At 40.8% G+C, this 26,202-nt stretch overlaps 1 protein-coding gene across 7 annotated transcripts in view; it reads right to left on the bottom strand.

Moving 5' to 3' along the window:
• Positions 1-9,199: 9,199 nt before the first annotated feature.
• Positions 9,200-26,202, bottom strand: part of LOC126100705 (RILP-like protein homolog) — a 187,071-nt gene continuing 170,068 nt past the window's right edge. For 4 of the 7 annotated variants that reach the window (XM_049911322.1, XM_049911321.1, XM_049911324.1 and 1 more), the window contains one exon: positions 9,200-11,356. In XM_049911322.1, the coding sequence (XP_049767279.1) occupies positions 11,236-11,356 (121 nt within the window). In that variant the 3' untranslated portion in view covers positions 9,200-11,235. Of the gene's footprint in view, positions 11,357-25,839; positions 25,909-26,202 lie in introns of all 7 variants that reach the window. The other 3 variants (XM_049911323.1, XM_049911325.1, XM_049911327.1) reach the window with 1 other exon arrangement.

Here is a 26,202-nt window from a genome sequence, read left to right as displayed (position 1 = left end):
CATAAGCCTTCAGCGAATGAAGCAATTAATTATTTAGTAACTTGAAGTGGTGCTCTACTAGCCCCAGCAGCTTGTCAGGAAGGCAAATTTTGTCGGCTGGGCTTTCAGCAGTCTGCACCACAGCTATATAAATACAGGGTGTTTCAAAAATGACCGGTATATTTGAAACTGCAATAAAAACTAAACGAGCAGCGATAGAAATACACCGTTTGTTGCAATATGCTTGGGACAACAGTACATTTTCAGGCAGACAAACTTTCGAAATTACAGTAGTTACAATTTTCAACAACAGATGGCGCTGCAGTCTGGGAAACACTATAGTACGATATTTTCCACATATCCACCATGCGTAGCAATAATATGGTGTAGTCTCTGAATGAAATTACCCGAAACCTTTGACAACGTGTCTGGCGGAATGGCTTCACATGCAGATGAGATGTACTGCTTCAGCTGTTCAATTGTTTCTGGATTCTGGCGGTACACCTGGTCTTTCAAGTGTCCCCACAGAAAGAAGTCACAGGGGTTCATGTCTGGTGAATAGGGAGGCCAATCCACGCCGCCTCCTGTATGTTTCGGATAGCCCAAAGCAATCACACGATCATCGAAATATTCATTCAGGAAATTAAAGACGTCAGCCGTGCGATGTGGCCGGGCACCATCTTGCATAAACCACGAGGTGTTCGCAGTGGGTCAACAGAAGCGTCCGATCTTACCCGTCGGCTTTGACCTGTGACGTAAGCGTGTTGTGGTGTGTGACGTCATTACGGCGCGGAGTTTGATTTGCGATTGTGGCGTGTTTGTAGATGTCTTGTTTTTGTTTGTCGTGCTCTCTGGTGGTGTGTTCATGGTTTTCGTTTGTTTCGTTTGTTTCGTGTGGTGGGGTCAGTTTTCTGTTGCTCAGGTGTTGGATTTGAAGCGGAATTTCTATTAGTGAGTTAATGGTTAATTTAATGCTGTTTTGTGTATTGGGTATAGGTTGGAAACATCCGATCTCACGCGTCGGCTTTGACCCGTGACGTAAGGGACCTACACATTGATCTGTAGCGTAGCCCTGAATACGAGGTTAGGTTGGGAGTTTTTTTTTGGAATGCGGCCGCGGCAGCGGCCGCCTATGATTCGAAAATATTGATTTGACACTAATGAACATGTATACGTAATATGAAGCAATTTGATGAACATATTGATCTGTAGCGTAGCCCACTTGAGGTTAGGTTGGGAGTCTTTTTTTTTGGAATGCGGCCGCGGCAGCGGCCGCCTATGATTCGAAAATATTGATTTTTACACTAATGAACATGTATACGTAATATGAAGCAATTTGATGAACATATTGATCTGTAGCGTAGCCCACTTGAGGTTAGGTTGGGAGTTTTTTTTTGGAATGCGGCCGCGGCAGCGGCCGCCTATGATTCGAAAATATTGATTTGACACTAATGAAGCCTGTGGGGGGATGGGGGGGCACTGCAGACTCCCCCCACCGCATAACGACACATGATGATCAAATTTTGAAAAAAAATGAAAAATTTTTTCCGTACCTGCTAAACTGCATAAGTGCCGATGTATGTAGGTGTAAGGGAAGCTTTCGTTTCTTAGTTTTCTATTGGGGGATGTGATCGGTAGGTTCTGTTGAGCTATATAGGTTAAGGGAAGTGTCCGATTATGCATAGGAATGTGTTTTTTGGTATTTGGTCAGTTTTGTGATGTTGATTTATTTCGTTGTTTTGCGTGGTTTTGAATGGCGGTCGGTGGCTACATTTCTGTATATTTAGTTTCTCCGCACCCAAAAACCCCTAATTTCCCACGCTTGTCCCGTTACAATCATTAGGCTTTTTGTGAAACTTGTGTATTTCAGTGTTTACAATACGTATGCGATGTTTTTATATCCGCCATATTGGAATTGTTTATAGTCGTTTCCGCGGTATTTGTGACGTCATGGGTCAAAGCCGACGGGTAAGATCGGACGCTTCTGTATTTCCTTCGCAGTGTCGTCTAAGGCAGTTTGTACCGCCACAAATTCACGAAGAATGTCCAGATAGCGTGATGCAGTAATCGTTTCGGATCTGAGAAATGGGCCAATGATTCCTTTGGAAGAAATGGCGGCCCAGACCAGTACTTTTTGAGGATGCAGGGACGATAGGACTGCAACATGGGGCTTTTCGGTTCCCTATATGCGCCAGTTCTGTTTATTGACGAAGCCGTCCAGGTAAAAATAAGCTTCGTCAGTAAACCAAATGCTGCCCACAAGCATATCGCCGTCATCAATCCTGTGCACTATATCGTTAGCGAATGTCTCTCGTGCAGCAATGGTAGCGGTGCTGAGGGGTTGCCGCGTTTGAATTTTGTATGGATAGAGGTGTAAACTCTGGCGCATGAGACGATACGTGGACGTTGGCGTCATTTGGACCGCAGCTGCAACACGGTGAACGGAAACCCGAGGCCGCTGTTGGATCACCTGCTGCACTAGCTGCGCGTTGCCCTCTGTGGTTGCTGTACGCGGTCGCCCTACCTTTCCAGCACGTTCATCCGTCACGTTCCCAGTCCGTTGAAATTTTTCAAACAGATCCTTTATTGTATCGCTTTTCGGTCCTTTGGTTACATTAAACCTCCGTTGAAAACTTCGTCTTGTTGCAACAACACTGTGTTCTAGGCGGTGGAATTCCAACACCAGAAAAATCCTCTGTTCTAAGGAATAAACCATGTTGTCTACAGCACACTTGCACCTTTGTGAACAGCACACGCTTACAGCAGAAAGACGACGTACAGAATGGCGCACCCACAGACTGCGTTGTCTTCTATATCTTTCACATCACTTGCAGCGCCATCTGTTGTTGAAAATTGTAACTACTGTAATTTCGAAAGTTTGTCCGCCTGAAAATGTACTGCTGTCCCAAGCATATTGCAACAAACGGTGTATTTCTATCGCTGCTCGTTTAGTTTTTATTGCCGTTTCAAATATACCGGTCATTTTTGAAACACCCTGTAAGAGCGCTGCGGGCTGGATTCAGGCCCCAGTTCTCTTCTAGATTCGTATCAGCACACACTCTGTGTCGGAAGCTGCGTTGCGTCTGTGCAGTTGCAAGGAACAGCCTTGGATGCCGTATTATGTAACTCGGTATACACGTAACAATGAGTTCGCATTGTGGTAAAGTGTTAATTGAGGAACGACTTCAGTGATTTATTCTCAGTTTGCATATGTCATATTTTCATGTGTCACTGCAGGAGAGACCTTCTGTCATTACTAGCGTGGCATTTGATTAGTATTAGCATCAAATTTTGGCGAGCATTCACTTTGAACATTTAAATTGATAATGATTATTGAACAGTTTTGTTATCTAGGTATAACAGGATCCGAGCAATAGATTCTGAACAGCTCAGATAATACAAGAGCTGATAGTAGCATTGCTTGGGTAAACTTTTGTCTGGAACTTTACGCTTTATCATTTTCAGAATATAGTGAAAATTGTTATAGTAAACTGCATTTCCTATTAATCCCAGACATCCTAAATCCTCAGCGTAATGAACTTCAATGACCAATAACTTTATTTCCCAATCAGAGTGGGCACAGTGAACTTTAATTACAGGCATTACATTTTTGCGAATCACTTTCTGGTTGCTGACATTGTAGTTGGAGAGCCTGTGATGAGAATGGCAACAATAGAAATTTCCACCCACCGCCCTACAAAGGGATCACCAATTTAGTATTGGAGTGCAATGTGGAAGGTAAAGGGAGACCAAGAGATGAATACACTAAGCAGATTCTGAAGGATGTAGGTTGCAGTAGGTACTTGGAGATGAAGCAGCTTGCACAGGATAGAGTAGCATGGAGAGCTGCATCAAACCAGTCTCTGGTCTTAAGACGATGACAATGACAACAACAACAACAACAACAACAACAACAACAACAACCGTTACTCTTACACAGTTTGTGTTTTTGTTGCATTTCCTGCAATAACTATCACTGTCATGCAATTGAGTGCCACAAATGTGATGTTTTTGAGAGACTGTTATAGAACACATTAATGTTACTCTTCTTACTTCTTAGGTTCTCGATAATCACATTTTGTAAGGCTGATTTCAGACTTTTACCCTGACTGCACTTCTGTTGATATTAGGAGACTCTGGACCACAATTTTAACTTCTCTAGAATAACGTAAGAAGTCTCTTTGCATCAATTAGCCATATACTGACATCAACATGATGGAAGTTCTTGATGATGATATCAATTTCATGATGTGTATGTATAATGTTCAAACATGGATTACCAACATATAATGAATATTAAAATAACATTCCATTTGTTTTTTAAACAGTGGAACTTTTATTGTCAAAAGTATCTGTATCACCTGACAACTTCTATGCTTCTTCAAAGCAGATCGGCGACTCCCAGAACTTCTGTTTTCCTGTCCAAGCATGTATTTCCTCCTGTGAAACTGCTACGATCACTGTCTCATCTTGCACACACGCATCGTCCCTCAGCATGACTCACCACATGCAAACGAAATAATTATCCCTAATGATCTCTATACTTATGACACCTAAATTTATAGTTTTCTTTCACACATCACTCATTGGTAAGAAGACATAGGGAGACATCACTTGTCTGGAATAGTACACACTGAAGTGACAAAAATCATGGGATAGCGGTATGCACATACACAGATGGGGGTAGTATCGTGTACACCAGGTATAGAAGTGTGGCACTTTGGCAGAGCTATCATTTGTACTCAGGTGATTCATGTGAAAGGGTTTCCAATGTGATTATGGCCACATGACAGGAACCTACAGACTTTGAATGTAGAATAGTAGTTGCAGCTAGATGCATCTGACATTCCATTTTGGAAATTGTTAGGAAATTCAATATTCCAAGACGCACAGTAAAAAGAGTGTCGAGAAAGCCAAAACATTTAATGCATTACAACTCACCACAGGCAATGCAGTGGCCAACAGCCTTCTCCTAACAACCAAGAGCAGCAGTGTTATTGTAGAGATGCCAGTGCTAACACACACACAACACTGCATAAAATTTAAAATTGAATTGCAACTATGAATGTTTATACTCAATTTTAAATAATAATTAAACCAATGCACTCCAGAGAGACATGTTCTCAAAAATTGCTGCATGAAATAATGGTAGAAATCAGTGTGGGATGTACAAGGTGCATATCCTTTAGGACAGTGTGTCAAAATTTGGTGCTTATAAGCTATGCCAGCAAATGATTGATGCGAGTGCCTTTGCTAGTAGCACGACATCACCTGCAGTGCCTCTTTTGAGCTTGTGATTGTATCGGGTGCATCCTAGACCCCTGGAAAATTGTGGCCTGGTCAGATGAGTCCCAGTTTCAGCTGGTAAGAGCTGATGATAGGATTTGAGTGTGGTGCAGACCTCATGAAGCCATGGACCCAAGTTTTCAACAAGACACTCTGTAAGTTGGTAGTGGTTCCATAATGGCATGAACTGCATTCACATGGAATGGATTGGGTCTTCTGGTCCAAATGAACCGATCATTGACTGGAAATGGTTATGTTTCGATACTTCGAGATCATGTGCAGCCATTCATGGGCTTCATGTTCCCAAATATATCACCGGACCACAATATTTTGTGACTGGTTTGAAGAACATTCTTGACAATTTGAGTGAACGATTTGGCCACTCAGATTACCTGACATTTATCCTATCTGATATTTACGGGACATAATAAAGAGATCAGTTCATAGACAAAATACTGCACCTGCAACACTTTCGCAGTTATGGACAGCTGTAGAGGCAGTGTGGCTCAGTATTGCCGCAGAGGACTTTCAATGAGTGGTTGAGTCCATGGCAGCTGCTACACTAAGGTCGACAACAGGAGGTCCAACACCATATTAGGAAGTACCCCATGACTTTTGTCACCTCAGTGTATAACACTGTATTCTACATCTGTGAATTACTCTTCATCCAAGGTACCATGCTGTGTTTTCCCCACCTAGAAATCCTCAATCCAGTTCCCTAATACACAATATGATCATACTTCCAATAATAAATAAATGTGGGATACTGAGTCATATACCTTTCTGATGCCAAGAAACACTGCATCTACCAGACTGATTTGATCCACAGCTTGCAATTTGTCATGTGAGAGAAGTGCAAGCTGAGTTTCACATGATGTGTGTTTTTAAGAATCCGTGCTGATGGCATGGAAGAGGTCAATCTGTTCAAGATACCTCATTGCATTTGAGTTCAGAGTATTCTCCAAGATTCTACAACAAATAGATGTCAAGGATGTTAGATGGTAGTTTTGTGCATCACTTCTGTTGCCTTCTTGTAGATGGGTGTGCCCTATGCTTTCTTCCAAAGACTCCACACTTTTTTTGTTTGAAGGGTCTTTGGTATATTACAGTAGAAAGAAGGCTAACTCAATCACAGATGTGCTATGGAACCTGATAGAGAACAATCAGGACCTGGAGCTTCCTGTAGTTTTCACTATTTCAGTTTTTTTTCGATTTACAATGACAGTAGTATCTATTTTGCTCAACTTTTTGGTGCTACAAGAATTAAATAGTGGTATTACCCATAGGTTTTCCTTTTTACATTAATACCTGAAAATAGAGTTAAATATTTCTTATGTGGGTACTGTGAACAGAGAAGTAAGCAAGTCTGTTAGTCTGTGCTCAGCTGAATACACCAGGTGAAAGTAGTGAAAAACACACACACACACACACACACACACACACACACACACACACACACAGAGAGAGAGAGAGAGAGAGAGAGAGAGAGAGAGAGAGAGAGAGAGAGAGAGAGAGAGAGAGAGAGATTTGTCTTTGATAATATAACAAGGTCTTTAGAATCTATATGACCATTAACTGAAACTGTTGTCTGTTGGATGGTTGGTATGTGGGGGTTGAAGAGACCAGACTATAAAGGCCATCCGTCTCTGTTGTCTGCAAATGGACCAATATGCTGTGGGAAGGTGGTCGTAAATATTTGCCTCACCTGTTTAAGTGAGCATAAATGTCATTAGTACTCATAACCTGAGGGGGGGTGGGGGGGTGAGGGGAAAGGAAGCTGCTATTTTTTATATCAACATATAAAGTTTAACTGTACTCTTTAAAAAGACACTGGCATGAAATAATCTGATGTTCAAATGCCATTTCAATACAATGTTTCGAACATTGACGCCTTCATTGGTACAAAATCATTAACTCCACAAGCTGTTTTTAATACGCAGCAGGGAAAAAACTAAATGCTAGATGAAAAATAATAGTCAAACAATGCAAACTCCAGGTAGGAACATTAACAATGTAGGAAAAAGCAGATTGCTGCTTACCATAAAAGACCTTTTTGGCTCCTGTTTTCCTCACCTCCTGCCCAACAACCTCCTGACACTGCACCTGTTGGCAGTCTTCTCCCTGCACACTCCACCAGACAGAGTTCATCTCTCTCCCACCCGTACACTGCTAACGCTTTCTCTTCGCATTTCCCATCCCCTCCAGATTGCTGCTTGCATGTCATGTGATAGTTGCATTCCAGCTCGAGATCATGGAGTTGGTGGTCATGTGTGCATGAGGTGTGCTAGCTTTTGTGTGTGTGTGTGTGTGTGTGTGTGTGTGTGTGTGTGTGTGTGTGTGCGCGCGCGTCTTTTACTGATGGAGGCTGGGACCGAAAGCTATATGTAAGTGTCTTAATTGTGGCTGTCTGCAACTTGACATGTCTTCTTTACGGTAAATAGCAATCTTTCTTTTAGCTACATTATAAATAATAAAGTCGGATATCAAGGATGGCAGCGAGATGGCAAACCGGCAATACATACATTCCTGAGACCAGACCAACTCCACAAGCGAAATCTCATGGCAGATTAAAACTTTGTGCTGGACTGAGACTCAAACTTTGGACTGTCTTTTGCAGGCAAGCGCTCTACCGATGGAGTTACCCACAAAATAATGACTCACGACCCGTTATCACAGCTTAACTTTCAACTATTTTCATAAAAAAGCCATGTCTTGAAGTGGTGAACTTTTTGTCATTTACATAGAAGCTCTTCACGAGATATTTACACTTCCCCTCGAGTGTCTCATATATTATTTTTTTCTCCCCCACCCAATGTTGAAAACCTGAGCTCAGATTTTAATACCTCGTCAGGTGCAGTCTTTCCTTCTCATCCCGTCCAATAAGTATCTCCTGAGCTGCAGTTCTGGGTGACTTTTCAAAACTCTATCCGTTTTCCTAAACCTCTGCAGTCCTTTTGCTTCACCCCTCTTCCTTCCTATTCAATTCTTCTGCCACAAGGAGCCACTGGCACCGAAAGCCTGCATACATAAAACTCTGTGTGTCCTCCTGCCACCACTTGGTGAGTATATTTTTTTGTCTATCCAATTACATTATATTATCAAAAATTGATTATTTTCACTGTTATGTATTTTTCTCAATAGCTTAAAACGCTTCAATGCCCAGGCTAACAGGGAATGACTATTTTCTTCAGGCATATAAACATCGACAGCTATGTTTTGACCTCTACACTTCAAGATGTGTGAACTCATTTTGCCAGGCGCACTTCCTCTCTCCATACAGTACATTTCCAGCAATCCGATCTTCCTGATTCAGGACCGTCAGTAGTGTGGATGACAGAATCCTAAAGGTACTCACTACATCCTTTAATATGAGTTCTCCCCTCTCCCAACTACACTTTTCACACAGCCTCAGTAACATGCTTTTTCTGAGAGAGTCAAACACTTGCATTTCTCTGAAGTCGTTTTACAACTGGCTCATGTGCTGCAGTACTTTATGCATTGTTAATTAAACAATGGAATGTTGCAGAAAGTTCAATCACAAAAGAATTACCAAAACAATTGATGAAACAATTTGAATTACAGTGTGTTAGATAGCCACTGGTGGACTGGTTGTGGATGGTCTGTCATAACTGCTTTGATTTGTCTAGTGCAGGGAAAAACATACCAGTACTGGGCTACTACTTCGATGTATCACAAAATTATCTCTGTTTAATTTGGCAATAAAGAGTGTACCATATATCATTTCGTCTTTTACTGTTTCTAATTATTTCTTTTGAGAGTAAATTAGCAGTTAAATTAGAAGGGGGGAAATATGATCTGAATATTAAGTGGAATTAGACATAAAATAAGGTAGACTATGCCGGAAGGGTAATAAGTTTCTTCATAAAATGAAGCCATCTGGAGAGGAAATAGTTCTGAACAAAACTGACAGTGGTTATTTTAACATCCATATATTTTTGGTCAGCCAACTTACATCTAAACAAGTTAGACTGAATGCACAGAACTGAAATTATGCACTGAATAGGGTGTTCAAATCTACAGGATTGCCTTTTTTCCAGGTATATTTGTAGATAATTCCATAAAATCTGTTAAAATTTTCAGTACAGAATAATTTTCTCTAAAAGATTGTATTTCTAACTCATCAATAATTTTAAAATAGGAAAAATGCCATTTATTTTTGGATATGAGAATCTTGATCCTTCTGAAGAAAGGACTTTCTTGCACAACATATCTACCATCACTGTTTCTATTTGCACAAATGCCTGTTTTAGTACCTATACAACCAAAGTTTTTCAGTATCCAGTAACAAAAAGATAAATCTTTTGTAAAACATTTAGCTTAAAAGTACTTGCATAACACTAACATTTACAGAAACACTTGTTGCAAAAACAAATATAACAAACTGCTACAATCTCTATCAGTATACTTCACTCTAAATGCTCTTATTTAATGTCGAACATTCCAAAACGTATAGCAGCACACAGTCTGCTGAGTGACTTACTGTCAAATGAGAAAGTGTTGGTTTCTGCCACCTTAGAACAACTGTAAATAGTGACTGTTATTGGCACACTTAATATGAAGACTGTATCTGTACACAACAAAAAAGCAAGAACACCAAATAAACGAATGTCAAATTTTAAGTAATTTCAAGTATTTTCATGTACCCTGTATCACAAAACTTTCAGGAAAAATATTTGTGTGTGTGTACAACATTTTTTATGAGACCTGCAACAATACATATTTCAGGTCTTGTCTTATCTATTCATCATAACATATACGAAAAAGTTCTAAAATCATTCACCTTCTTCAGCTCACCATAATTCTAATGTGCAGTGTATGTCATACCATGACAAAATTTAGTGTACATTCTTCTAAAGAAATGGCATATTTTCCATAATATTTTCAACACACTTAATCAACTTAAAATAGTAGCACTGAATCATATATTACACAAATAAAGTTATCAGATCCAAAATACAAAAGGATAAAAAAGTTATCACATCAGTGTATCAATATACAAATTATTCTATATTAAGCCTTCTGCAGTACATTCTGCCACAAAGAGATTTAGCATATTTACAATATATGATGCTATGTACAAAGTAGCAGCATAACTATAAATGAGTTTACATGTGTAAATTAAACTGCAACAAAGACAAATGAAAAGTTTTTTCAGCTATACAAGATGACAAAGTTCTCTGTTCATGTTTGACAGGAACAAAGGAAACCGACTTGCATGAGCAATTATAAAAACCAGTCTATAAAAACATGTCATCAAGTAGATCTACCAATGAATGTCTTATCATACTTATCTGGAAATATATTCTACAGATACATATGATGTATTTATAAATTTGAATATTTACGAAAAAATAAATAAAATATCAATTTAGTAACAATACTGGGAATGGATATGAATCCACAGACACATGCAGCAACATTTAAAACACCAACTATCAGTTTAAAATGGTTCAGCTTTTCTTTTCAGTTTTATACTCACTGAAGTAATGTACGCGTATAAATAAAAATATATATGCTCTGAACTCTTAAAAGTATCTAAAAGCAAGAATTAAGCAGAATATCCAGGCAAATGATTGTAAAACAAACATCCAAGAGAGCACAGCATTTTTATGACTTCATAACAAATTGTTGAAACAATAAGCAACTGAACAAAAGAGAAAGGAATGTGTGAAAAGATAAACCACCTTTGTTGTAATACTCTTATCTACTTATTCAGTACTAACGACATTTTAGATTCCGTATTTCCCTAAACACAGACAGTGGATATTGACCAAAATGCTATTAATATAGTTGGAACATATTTCTGATTATCTCTGAGACGGTCTTTCGTTCACTCAAATTTCAATAAACACACATCTTCATTCATGAAACCTGCAGAGTTCAATATTGCCTGCAATATCAACAATATATCTAGGAAATAAAGCAGTAAATGAAGGATCAACAACTCTATTACAGTGGTATGTTAGAATCTGAAGTGCTAGATAGGGCCATCTTGGACAGTGATGAAAGACTTCGTTTTGGAGCAGCACCAAGGAACGAACCATTGTTGTCACTAAGGAGCTTCCGAAAACTGAAAGATAAAAAGAAACGAACTATAATAGTCTGTTAAAATATTTGAGGTAAAAATTATTGTTTGATAGGATTAAATGAAGCATTTGCAATTTAAAGGCAAGATATTGTAGTGTGTGTGTCCGCAAGAAGGTAACATACAAACACTGATTTCTCCCTCCATATATCAATCACAGCCGCCTACAAAGGTATCTAACACACATTTTAAATTCCAGTTAGACAAATAAGACAATTTACTCATAATTATAAAACTCTGTTTACCCTTAATTTTTTTTTAAATATAGTTACACGTACATGTTCGCGACATGGCATTGTTGCTCACTAGAAGCAGTGTTTAAATCCCCGTCTCTTCCTTCTAAGATAGAATGGCTGTGCTTTACTGCACTATTCCATGATAGTTGTACTTTGGTGCCCTCAAAGTGTAGCTGAACTACTTTTCTCATCTTTATCACAAAGAATTGAAAATAACTCTTGCGACACTAACACAGATATAAAATTAAGTTTTAACCCCATTACTTTAGGCTTTATTTGACTAATTAATATAATAGGAACATCGAGAAAAAAAGTGAAGAACATCAGAAGTCTGTAACATTGCTGTGTACAATTTATGCTGACATTCGTAAGAAAGGGAGGTAGCAAAGGGTACGTTCCCTGACAATATCTTTTGGATTTGGCTTATTTTACGGTATTTGACACAGAACCCCATGCAACTCGTTAACGGTACAAAACGAATTCATTTGTTCTGACTTTTCTGAATACCCTTATAACCACCCATCAGATGTACCGAGTTGATAAAAACGTTGCAAAGCACGCAAGATGATTGTTATACAATGTGGGCAACACTATCAGTCAGATGGAATGAAGCAGTTTCAACAGGATTACAATATTTTATTTTTGATTGGAATATGTGTAGCTTGTTTTTTCTTCAGCTTGAAGCCTTAATGATGAAAACACAATGTGTACACATGTATGAAAGTTATTACAGTAAAATCTAGTTGAGGATGGACACACACTAAACAAAAATAAGAAACAGTAATCCCTTTACTGGAGGACTGATGTGTGACAGACACACACACACACACACACACACACACACACACACACACAAAAACCAGTACACAGATGTTTTTCTAGCTTTTCGTAGTTTAAGTATGCACTCTCCCACACACAACTGATATGTCACAGCAACAGGTGGCTGCACTTTGACATCTTTATGGTAGTTTTTATCTACAGTAAAACTAGTTAAATGTGTGTACAGTTAGGTGTATCTATAGACCACACAGCACTCAACTACATAAGAGTGGTGGCCTTTTCTGGTTGTTGTTAACGATGTGACAGTTATATTGAAAGAGCATGAAATGCTGTACAATGGCAATCTTTGTGTACAAGTTATAAGGGGCAGTCAAATGAAAATGAGACAGATTGAAAAAGAGTAAGTGAACTGCTAAATATTTCAAAAGTAATTGCCATAACTGTTGATACATTTATTCCACTCTGAGATATGATTGTCAATGCTTTCATGCGAAAATGCTTGCGAGTGCCTACACAACCATGACTGTACTCACACACACATCTCTTCAGTGGAAGCAAATTGATGGCTGCAAATGTCTTTCTTCAGGCCTCCAAAAATATGGAAATTGCATGGGGAGAGATCAGGGCTGTATGGGGGATGTGGAAGGGCCTCCCAGTGAAACAACCTTGGCAACAAGTGAGTCCGACCGCATGTTCCTTAGATTGCTTCGAGTATGCTGAAGAAGCTTCATCTGGAAGCCCTTGCACATCATCCATACAATCCCATTCTCTGTCAATGCACTTTCCATATTTTTGGAGGCCTAAAGAAAGATATTCACATCTGTTAATTTGCTTTGTATGAAGAGCTTAGCACCTGGGTACAACTGTGGTTCCGTAGGTACTTACTTACACTTTTCCATGAAGGCACTGACCATCTTCTCTCACAGTAGGATAAATGTATTAGCAGTTTTCGGGACTACTTTTGAAATAATGAATACTCAACAGAATGAGATTTTCTTTCTGTAGCAGAGCGTGCGCTGATATTAAACTTCCTGGCAAATTAAAACTGTGTGCCGGACTGAGACTCTAACTTGGGACCTTCGCCGTTCGTGGGCAAGTGCTCTACCATCTGAGCTACCCAAGCATGACTCCCAACCTGTCCTCACAGCTCCTGTTATGCCAGTACCTAGTCTCCTACCTTCGTAACTTCACAGAAGCTCTTCTGCGAACCTTGCGGAACTAGCACTTCTGGAAGAAAGGATATTGCAAAGGCATGACTTAGCCACAGCCTGGCAGTTGTTTCCAGAATACGATTTTCACTCTGCAGTGGAGTGTGTACTAATACGAAACTTCCTGGCAGATTAAAACCTTTCTACCAGGAGTACTAGTTCTGCAAGGTCCGCAGAAGAGCTTCTGTGAAGTTATCAAGGTAGGAGCCACAGGTATAAAACCCCTGACGCAAGTGGTTAAGAGTGGGAGTGGTATAGGTATAGACTAGGATGTTGGTGGGGGATGGAATACCACCTTAGGAAGGGTTGGAAGAATCTTGGGTAGGATATCTCTCATTTTTGGGCCTCATGATAGACAACCAAAGCCCTGGCAAAGGACATGCTTCAGTTGCTCCAGTCCACGGGATACTGGGTGCCAAAGAGGTATTCCTTTGCAGTTAATTACTCAGGGTGGTGGGAGGGTTAGGGGTGTCTGAGGATATGGCAGGTAATTTGTTTGTGGACTATGTTTGGGAATTGGTGGGAGAGTGTGTGTGTATGTGAAGGCCTTAAGGGGACCTACAGCATATTGGGCCAGGAATTCTCATCGCTGCAAGCTGCAGATAAGCAATCCATGGCCAGGCTGTATGGAAGCAATTTTTTGGTGTGCAAGGGATGACGGCTGTCAAAATTCTGGTACTGTTGCTGTTCAGTGGGTTTACTATGGACAGAGAAGTGAATGCAGCCATCAGAGAAGAAGTGGTCAGTGTCCAGGAAAGTGGCATGCTGAGTTGGAGGAGGACCATGTGAATTGTATTGGAGAGATGTTTAGGAGCACCTTGGCCATCAGTCTAGATAATGAAGATATCATCAATGAAGATAAACCATGCAAGGGATTTGGGTGGCCAGGGAAATTTCCTTCGATGGTCCATAAATAGTGTGCCATAGGAGGGTGCCCCTCAAAGGCTCCACTCACGCTAGTCCATATTAAACCTAGTAATCACCAACAGTACCTGCATTTTGACAGCTGTCACCCTTTACACATAAAAAAAATCATTGTCATATATCCTGGCCACCCATGGACGCAGTATCTGCAGTAACAAGAATTACCTTGCTCATTAAGCTTAAGGTCTCAAAACGGCCTTCAGAGGCAGGTACTATCTTTTTCTCCTCCCCCCCCCCTCCCCTCCCCAAACATAGTCCATAAATTTATTCCCATACCATATCCACACTCAATCCTACACCTCGCACAGCACCAAGAAACAGCCACAAACTACTGTCCCCCATCATGCAAGACTGAAAAAAATGAACAACAGTCTTCCCCAGCACATTATCTATTGTCATGTCCTAAAATGAGGGACCACTTCTATCCAAGATCCTTCCCACCCTCCTACGATCGTGTTTCGTCACTCACCCAACCTACATAACACCCTGGTTCATCCCTATGCCATTCCCACTCTCAACCACTTGCCACAGCAGTCATATCTCTGTGGAAGAACCAGGTTCAAGACTTGCCCGATTCACACATCCAGCACAGCACGCCCTACTCCAGTCATGACACAAGCTTATCCTATCCTATCAGAGGCAGGGCTGCCTACGAAAGCAGAAGTGTCATAAACCAGCTCTGCTGCAAACACTGCACAACATTTCATGTGGGCATATCAACCAACCAGCTGTCTGGCAGATTGAATGGCTACTACCGAAAAGTGGCCAAGAAGAAAGTTGAGCCTTCGGTCTGTTCATCACTAAAATTCCCTCCTAATCCCAATATTTGTGACCAGCATTTTAGAAAATGATCTACAGATATTTTCAGATCTCCAAATCAGAATTTTCACATTATGTTTTCCTTCCACCAGGCTTGTTACATACCCTAACAGTTTATTTTTCAGAACAAGTGCTTAGCAATGACAGTCCTGAAATGTCCCTTGCTAACTAAACACTAACAAAGCATTTTCAATGGTGCAATTACACCACTGAATCCAAGTTATTTTTTCCTATTTTGGAAAGCTTTCTTTCTTTCTTTCTTTTCCCCCCTCCATCTTTTCATCATATGCTGGACATAAATTGTACATGCAACAACATTCAAACTAGGTTTAGAGCAAAAGCACACTTATCAGCTGACAATGTTCTTTAAGGACTGTTCAAATAACTGATTGTAAAACACTACAGCTGATGTTACAACACAGCATAAATAAAGATACAAGACATGATCTGAAAGTAATGGGAATTTTTGATTTTCATAAAGAATCTTAATTTATTCATCAACATCAACTTTTTCTCTGCTAAAGTAATTTCCCTCAGATATAACACATTTGTGTCAGTGCTTTTTCAAATTTTAGAAGCACGTCTGAAACCTTTTCTGTTACGATACTCACATCCTTGAGCGATTCTGTTTTCTCATCAATAGTGGCAAAATGATATCCTTTCAGGACTCGCTTCAACCTTGGGAGCAGAAAGAAGTCGCAGGGGCACTGTCCAGCAAATACGGTGGCCGAGGCAATGTTAAGGTTTTGTTTTTTTCCAAAACATCAAGAACAATCAATGTGTGAGGGAGAGCTTTATCGTGATGCAATTTCCACAAGTGGTTTTGCCACAATTTTAGTCTTTTTCTTCAGATTGCTTCATGCAAATGGCACATAACTTCTAACTAGTATTTCTTATTGACCATATGACCATAAGGAAAGAACTTTTGATTTACTGTCCCTTTATAGTCAAAACAATGAGACGAACCTTCACATGTGATGGAACTCGTCTAATTTTTTTCGGTTTCGGTTCTTCAGGCACTTTCCGTTGGGATGATAGTGCCTTTGTTTTGACCTTACACACATATAACCATGTTTCATCACCTGTGGTAACATTATTTAGAAGATCTGGACCAGGGTCAACTGCCTTCAACAGTTCCCGAGTGATGCCTACACAATGTCATTTTGGGTCGAAATTCACTAGTTTTAGAACAAATTCTGCTGCTAAATGTTTGATATCCAAAACACATGAGAAAATTTGCTTGGTATGCCAAAATATATGCCTTACCATTACCAACCTGACTGCTGGTAATATGGCAATTTTTCCAGAACCATTTTCTTTACTTCTTCCACATTGTCATCAGTAATTGATGTGCTACAGTGTCCAAGGCAGTCGTCGTCTTCGTTTTCTTGACCCTTTTTGAAACATTTATACCACCTGTAAACTTGTGTCTATCACAGCAGATTCGCCAAATGTCACAGTCCACACTTCGAATGCAGTGTTGCACATTATTCCATTTTTCAAGCAAAATGTCACGCAAATTATTTGATCCTCTTTTTCAGAAGTAAAAATTCACTGAGCACCTGGAAGAGCATATAACCTTTTCTACTTCCAACAATTAAATTAAATACTGAAACTGGCTGCAAATGCAAACATACATCAGGGACACCTACATCAACAGGATAAAAAAATAAAACTTTTGAAAACTGAATACGCAAAATCCACAAAATTAAAAAATTCCCTTTACTTTTTCATCATATCTTGTACATCACCTCAGAAGCAAAGTCAGCTAGTGTTTCATTAGTAATAATCAAGCATGTAAAAGATTAAAGTGAACAATGAAGTGACAACCTAAAATTAATAGTTTTTATGAGTTTTCACAAAATTTTGCTTTTTTCCCCTGCTCTGGGTGTGAAAAATGGTGTGAATTGGAAGACACAGATTTATTAATATTGGTTGTTTTTTTTTTTTTTTGTTTTAGGGCACAAAAACAACTAGCGTCATACGCATCTATGTCAAAACTGTATAACACGAAGACAAAGGGAGGAGTTAAAAATGGGTAAATGCTATTCCCAAACAATGAAAGAGAAGACAGCTAAAAGCAGGGACGTGGAGAAAGGTCTATAAACGACACCATAGAGAAACAGAGGTCCTAAAATAAAAATTAAATGGCCTTCGCTGTATTGCTATGATGGATAAAAATTAAAACGCAGTCGACAACCCATGCGTCCTTCGCTAAAACGGCCAATAACTCAGACAGCAAACACAAACAAGAATGTAAGGAGTTTAAAAAAGGGCGTTCAGTCACGAAACGGCAGACTGTCAAAGGTTGAGTGCAGTGAGTACAGAGTGGTGGGGGAGCACCTCTTAACAAATGGTGACAGCTAAAAGACAGTGCCCGATACGCAAACTAGCTAAAATGATCTCTTGGCAAGAGGGCCAAGAGGAGGTTGTCCAAGCCGCCAGAAGCGGCTTCATAGCTCGGAGCTTGTTCCTGTGAAGGGAGGTCCAGTGGTGATGCCAAAGGGACACCACCCACTTATAGACAGCAAAACAGAGATCATTGGAGGGAATGTAAGAACCACCGGGCTGAAGTACGAGGACTCCAGCCCTAGCAGCAGTCTCGTTTTCTGTCAGATCGACTTGACCAGGAACCCACATAAACACCACGATGGCTCCATCAAGAGTGAACAAGTGACAGCTTTCCCGGACCCGTTGCACTAAGGGATGGACGGTGTACAACATACATAAGCATGGAAGGGCACAGAGAGTCAGAGCAGATTACACAGTAGAGAAGCCTGTGTCATTGGATGTACTTTCCGGAAGGCAACACCAAAAATCATCAGTGCCAATGACGAAACCACTCGCAACACCACCATCAGTCCAAGAGCCCTCAGTGTACACAAAGTACTATCACAAAGTTCCATGCGAAGGTTGTGAAACTGAAGGCGATAGAGCAAGGCTGGAATAGTGTCCATAGGAAGCAAATGAAACACGCAGTGAACACGGGCCACTTCATGAAGCCAAAGTGGTGAAGGGTTCACACATATCAGGAAAGTGACAGGTAGCATGAAGTTAAGCTGCCACATAGGAAGAGCGGAAAGTGAACTCCGGGAGGTAACAGAGAAGAGGGATGCACCCCACACTGGCGATCAAAAGGAGTCAGTGAAGGAGGTGACATAGAAAGGGTGGTCACACATGGCAGACAAACGGCATGCGTATCTCCTGATGAGAAAGTCACGGCGGTAGGACAGCGGTAGTTCGGCAGCTTCTGCATACAGACACTCAACTGAGCTAGTGTAAAAGGCACCAGTGGCCAAACAGATACCACGATGATGGATAATACGGTAAACCTTGCTCAAATTGGTATGTGTAGAATTCGGAAATCTGCCCAAACCATCCAAGTATTTCAGTCCTGACACATTCAGTGCACTTTTATATGCTGATTTTTTGTATACAGCAGAATGTGCCTAATGCGGAAACAGAAAGCACATCTTACAGTACAACTGTATTACAGTTAATTAGCTATTCATGACTCTATAAGGACGTTACTTTTAAAACCTCTGTTTTAAGCGGCGCAAAACCAAGTAAAGAGGCCCAGCACAGCACCCCTGGTGTGGACCTAAAACTACATTGCTCTGTGCAAAAATGAGTTTAAGTTACGCTCAGTGTCAGTACAGTACATCAAAGGAAACTGTACGTTCACAGCAGCGGTCTGTGTCAGCTTTCTTTTTTTCCTCAATACTAATGCTCGGCGGCACATACAGGAACACTGTTGTGCATCTACTAACACTCTGCTGCAATGTGCACAGCGAAAGAGGTCGCTATTGTTCCATTAAACATTAGTTTTACCTGGCAAGGTCATTTTTTTCTGCCAGTTTCAGCTGACTAGTAGCAGTTAAAGACAGATAGTAACATGATGTCGAACAAATGGTACTTCTTGTTAACACTTAGGAAAAAGATTAATGTAATCGAGGCGAGTGACAGAGAGAAATTCTCTGTGCACGAAATTATGTTGCGTTTCAAATGCAGTAAAACAAGGATAAGATTTGGGACAAATGGATGAAAGGGAACGGGCAGATAAAAAGAAAGGCAAAGAAGACTGGAAATGAAGAAATTAACAAAATGGTGTGGGAATGGTTCATAAGTGCACAGGCAAAAAACTTACCTTCATCTGGACCAATGTTACAGAGCGTGGCTCTGAAAGTCACTGAAGAGCTTGGAATTATGAAGTTTAAAGCATCCACAGGATGGCTGGACCGTTTCCAAGTTAGGCACAACATCGTGTGGAATGAAGTGTGTGGGGAAGAACATGCAGGAAAGTGTGGCAACAGAATGGAAGACACAATAGTGTCCAACTTAATTGTGAATTATTACACAAAAGATGTGTTCGGTTCTGATGCAACAGGACTGTTTTATCGTGGACTGCCTTCAAAACTGCTAGCAATTCGAGGTGAAAAGTGCACTGGTAGGAAAATGTCCAAGGAAAGACTCACTGTACTGCTGTGTGGAAACATTGTCAGGTGAAATGGAGAAGCCACTGGTGATTGGAAAAATGGCAAAACTGCATTGGTTCAAAAACATAGAAGTCAGTAAGCTTCCAGTTACATGGTGAAGCAATAAAAAGGTGTGGATGTAAGTGGTCTTATGGAAGAATGGCTGGGCTCTTTCAATGCGAAAATGAAGAAAGGAAATTTCCAAGTTCTCCTTTTCCTAGACAATGCAACCTGCCACCCAAAAGTAATGTTATCAAACGTGAAATTGGCTTGGTTCCCTCCAGGTTCAAGCAGCCACAACCACCCATGGACCAGGGGGTTATTTACACATTCAAGTGTCATAGGTGATTACTGATACAATCACTTATTCTTAGTGCCGAAGAAGCTGAAAGTGCGTTTGCCCTTGCATGGTCAGTTTCTGTCCTAGATGCAGTCAATTGGATTGGCTTGGCAGTAAAGGAAATAAAACCCGAAACTGTCACCAAGTGCTCAAACAGAGCAGGGTGTGGGGCTCAAGAACAAGACACTTCTGTGGCCATCAAAGTTCAGGAAAATGCAGCAGCAATAGCCGAATTAATGAAAATGTGAAACATTTTGGGTAGTGCAAATGATTACATTCTTTCTGTCAACTCACTCCACTTTCACTTCAGTAAGAAATTTAATTTAAGTCTGCAACACAGAGGATGATGATGATGACGATGATGAAGAAACGAAGGAAGAAGAGGAGCAAAATGATTTTACGCAATTTGCAGCACACACACGGTCTCCCAGATTGTTGGAACTATTGTATGGTGCAAAAAATTGTCTAGAAAAAATGATTTTGAACAGGAAATTAAAACAAGTTTCCCTCCTTGATATGTGGCGGGGGGGAAGAGAAACGTGGGAATAATATGTATGTACATACAATAATAATACAAAAATAAATAATAATAAAGCATGAAAAGTAAAATAATAAACAAATTTAAAGTTTGAGTAAAAATATAGAAATGATGTGTTGTTTATATATTCATGTAATAGTCCAGTGTCATCATCAATTACTGTAATAGTCCAGTGTTCTATTGTCCAATATACAGTAAATGAACATCTATAGTGCTGGAGTGAAGGCACCTAAATACAGTACTATATAAGCACAATTAAAAATTTTTACTGTACTTTTGTGCATGATACCTGACAGTGAGTTTTCTGTAATCCAGAAACTTGTCCAATTCATAAAATTATTTTAGTCCCAGGCAATTCTGTTTTGAGCAAGTCTTACTGTATTAAGACAGTGTAACAGGGACAGATGAGCAGATGCATAAACGAAACACCCATAGTCTCATTTCGAACAGACAAGGGATCAGTAAAAATTGAGGTGGGTGGTACGATCTGCTCCCCAGGAAGTACCACTGAGAACATATAGGACATTGAGGGACTGCATACAGTGGGCTGCCAGGTAAGACACCTGGGAGGACAGGGAAGGTTCCTATTGAGCTTGAGCCCCAGGAATTTCATAGTTTCAGTGAACAGAAGAGTAACAGGTCCAAGACAAAGACAGAGGAGGAAAACAAATGCACAACCAGAAATTCATACAAGTGGTTTTGTCAGTGGAGAAACTAAAGCCATTGTTGATGCTCTTTGAGGGAAGACGATCGAGACATTGCTGAAGACAACACTCAATGAGATGAGTACATGGAGAACTGCAATAGATGGCAAAATTGTCAACGAAAAGGGAGCAAGAGATGCCCGGCAGGAGACAGTCCACGATAGGGTTAGTAGCGATAGCAAAGAGGACGACGCTTTGGACGGAACCCTGAGGCACACTATTTTCCTGGATAAAGGTGTCCAACAAGGCGTAACCCACATGCACCTTGAAAACATGGTCTTTTAAAAATTCTTGAAGGAAACTGGACAGGCAGCCATGGAAGCCCCACATGTAGAAACTACGGGGGATACCAGTCCTCCAGCAGGTGTCGCAGGCTTTCTCCAAATCGAGAAACACTGCCACAGGCAGGCTGGGATTTCTGCAGAAAATCAGTCATGACATGGGTGGACAAAGTGATGAGAGGGTCAACTGCAGAATAGTGCGCTTAAAATCCACATCGTGCAGTGGTTAGAAAACTGCAATACTCTAGCCACCATACCAGCCGGGCAACTGCAGAACAGTGCACACTAAGTCCACACTGTGTAGTGGTTAGTTAAATTGTGAGACTCTAGTCACCAGCTAGGCATGCATTATATGTTCAATCACCATGCAAACACAGTTGGTGAGAGAAATGGGATGGTAGCTAGGTGGAAGATGTTTGTCCTTACCGGGCTTAGGTTTAGGTATGACAGTGGCTTCACACCAGCATATGGAAAACGTGCCCTTCATCCAGATGCGATTATACATATGAAGCAGACAGTGCTTGCCCACAAGAGAAAGGTGGTGCTACATTTGAATGTAAACATCATCTGACCCTCGGGCAGAGGATTGCGATGAAGTGAGATCATAAGCTAGATCCCTCATAGTAAAAGTGGTATCATAGCACTCATGATTTTGAGAAGAGAACTGTAAAATGGCGGCCCAAGGTGTTGGATATAGCAATAGGGTCCACGATGACATCTGCTACTGTCAGGCTGGAAATTAGGGGATGGATCTTGGTCTCAGAGTTGTCAGAGGTTTGCCCACACGACGGACGAGGGAGTGGAACTGTTGAAAGAACTAGTTAACGAAATCCAGCTAGCTTTTTTGTTAATCCGAAGAATGTGATGACACTGTGCATGCAACTGTTTATAATGAATGCAATTTGCTATCATAGGATGATGATTAAAAATGTGGAGAGCACGTCTTCACGCGCAAGTTACATCAGGGCATGCCTCAGTTCACTAAGGGACTGGGATACAGTGTCGTAAAGAGGAACTGCTAGGAATGGAATGTTCTGTGGCAGTGAGGGTAACATTTGCAAGATATTCTACTGGGTCATCACAACTGGGGAAATGTTGTTCATCGAAGGTCGCCAGGAAGGAGTAAAGCCCCTCCAGTCGGCCTTAGTAAGCTGCCATTGGGGTACGCATGTAGGAGGGGTGGGAAATGGAATGTCGGCCTCAGGGAGAAAGTCAAAATGGACCGGGAAAACATGCGAGAGCTGAAAGCAGTTGTGAGGATGCAATTTTGTTTCCTGGAGGCAGGGAACAAGCGGATGCTGGGATTGTAAGAGCAACAATGAATCCTCTTTGATCTAAGGCCATGAATGTTCCACTGAAGGAGAGCTATAACGAGGAAAGGGGAGGAGGGAAAACCTGAAGGGGTGTCATCTCAGTGGCTGCTGAGTGCCAGCCTTCAAAGATTCACTGCTACAGGGTGCAGAGGCTGGAGGATCCTGCTCCACGACATCTACAGAGACATTGGCACTCTGACAATCTGCGGAGTCCAGGGTAGAAGAATGATTGGCGGTGCACTCCGGTGACACAGAGTTTGGCCGGGCCAGGGTATCACGCGACAACACTATCAAAGAGAATCTCCGAGTCAGCAAAGGCCAAGACCTTTACCTTTGACTTCTTGGAGCCTTTCCGATTGGCAGAGTAAGGCAAGATGTTTGTTGGCTGGAAGGAAGTATGAATTCTTTGCAGGAGTATTTGTTCTGTCCTTTCCAGCCTGCCAGTTGTCTAGGAGGCGACTTTGACCCGGGAGGTGAATGTTCAGTGGCTTGTTCACAGTTTGGGTGAATCTGGGGCCACCTGCCTGCATGGCCATGTCCTTCATGGAGCAAGAGGTAACAAGAACAGTACTGTAAGTGCCAGACAGTAGAATGCAGGGTTTGTGACTAGCCAATAACTTGTGAGCGACTTGGTACGGCACTTTTTCCTTTATCTGGATTTCCTAGACAGCCCTCTCATTGAGATACAGGGGACAATCTAGAGAGGTGCGGCACGGTCACCATTGCAGTTGACACAACGAGGACAAGGAGGCGGACAATCACCCTTGTGCGAAATCCCTACCAAAGGTTACAGATTTGGCCAGGTGTCATCAAGACATTTGAATGTGGTTGAAACTATGACACTAGTGGCAGTGCATCGGGTTTGGAATTTACGGTCAGACTGTGGTAACTTCAAAGCCTGATTTGATCTTTGATGGAAGCAATACTATCAAAGGCGAGGAAAAGAGTGTGTATGGGCACTAGGGATGCATCTATCTTTTTCATCGCCCGATGGACAGTAATTCCACCCTGACGAGAGATGTACGTATGGATTTCTATCTCAGTCAGACCATCAAGCAGCCTAATGTAAATAACACCACGGAAAGAATTCAGAGTTTTATAGGCACAACATGAGAGGGATAGCAGTGGATAAGCGATGCGGCAAGCAATTGCTGTGCTTGAGAATCAGAAATAGTATCCAAAAGTGACGTGCTATTGTGTGAACAAGAGCAGGACTTTACAGGGCCAGCAACCCCATCGACACCTTTCTGAATTAGAAATGGATTTACCATAGCAAAGGACTGACCGTCTTCAGTACATGATGAGGAACCGTGGTGCAGGAGGGAGGGTGGTTGAATTGGGAGCTTCATTCTGTTCACATTTGGGAGCCATATGGACTGCAAAGATGATTGAGTCATTGCAAGAAAAATCACCCATGATTGCCAGCATTTCCGATGGCATGCTCCTTCCAACTGCTGGAAAATGGGAAAAGGAGTTCTTAGTGATGAAACTAGCCTACACTGGAAGAACACGAAGAGAGAAACACCTCCGGGCATTGGTGAAGGAAACTTCGAGAAACACTGGACTACACATTTAAGTTAAGACTGACAACTCTTATGCTCACAACCAAGGGCATAATCAGGAAGAGAATCTTCACAAACTGAACCCACATCCTGTCTTGCCAGAGAGGAACAGACGTATCAGTTTGTGCTGTATCATATCGTACCATATTGTACTGTGAGTTGTGCTCAGCAAGCTCAGTTGGTAGAGCGCTTTTCTGCAAAAGGCAAAGGTCTTTCTTGAGTCTTGGTCCAGCACACCATGTTAATCTGCCAGAGGTTTAAAATCAGTTTGGTATCACTTCAAAGAAACCCATAACATGTCGTGGATATTTACCAGTAGCAAGAGCCATTTGTCATAACAGTACAAAACTATTTCATCATTCAAGTGAAAATAATGTAAGTTGGGAACACACCCAACCCCACTCCTAGTACAGATCGTGTATATACTCATGGCCACAGAGCCATGAAAGTCTGTTTTCACAGCTCTAGGTTCTTGTTGCTTCAACCCTTGAAGATTATGGTTATGATGATGATGATTTATTAATGCAGCCACAGCAGAAGGTTGTTACGTATACACAAAATATAAGTTCTTTGTAGTATAGTTATTCTGAAAGGACGTAAATCCCTTCAGAGTTTGGTGAAAAAGCAACTTCCTATGTCTGAAGTTCATATGGACATTCTAAAAGGTCTGGTTTTTTACTGTAAGCAATTAACCCACATGTTAACATATGGATCATGTGTGACTGTGTTCTCATCAAAGTGAAGCGTTTATGAACTGATTGCATAATATTAGACAAGAGACCTTTGAAGTTATGAGAATATTTTCTTCTGAAAAAACTTTCAACAGTATTTGGCTGCAAAGTTATTTGATTTTTGACTGATTATATTTAATTTGTAAAATGGTTTTTCCTATTAAGGAGATAAATAAGATACAGCTTGTCAACAAATTCAATGTAATTTTAAACACAACTCTGAAAAATAATGAAATTTAGCAGAAGTACTAAGACATTTAAAAATTAAATTGTTGGAAAATAACACCAAAATTCGCAATATGTAATACAGAAGTTGGCCATTAAAAATGATTTTTCCCCTGCACCTAGTAATAACCATATCTTGCCCCAATCTCTCACTAGTTACACCTGCGCCACAGAGAGCCTAGCTGTTGGAAAACTACACTACTTGCTTACATGAGCAACTAAAAAGCAACTCCAGGAAAGGCAACAGTTTCTTGGACATTAGAAGAAAGCAAACAGTCTTCCAAAGAAAACAAAAAGAATACTACTGAGTAATAGTCAAAATCTGTGCTGACCTTTAATCACTATTAGCCTTTGCAGGACTAAACATATTGTTCGAAATTGATGTGGATATCATAAAGAATCTGTAACCAGAAAAAAATACGGGTCATTCCTATCAAATAAAGTAATCCACCAAAACTATTCATATTTAATTAATGTACTTATACTCCATTTTCTAAATTTAGATGCAGCATTGTTCAAAAAATGTAACTTCTAGTGCCAAATGTGCACACACACACACACACACACACACACACACACACACACACATTCACACAGTCTTCCCCCCCCTCCCCCCCCCCCTCTCTCTCTCTCTCTCTCTCTCTCCCCCCCTCTCCCCTATTATACTCCACTGTGGGAGAGTTCTACAAATGTTT

Source organism: Schistocerca cancellata, chromosome 9, assembly GCF_023864275.1.
Source record: "Schistocerca cancellata isolate TAMUIC-IGC-003103 chromosome 9, iqSchCanc2.1, whole genome shotgun sequence".
Lineage (NCBI taxonomy): Eukaryota > Metazoa > Arthropoda > Insecta > Orthoptera > Acrididae > Schistocerca > Schistocerca cancellata.
Note: the sequence above shows the minus strand (reverse complement) of the source record. Positions and strands in the feature narration are given on the sequence as shown.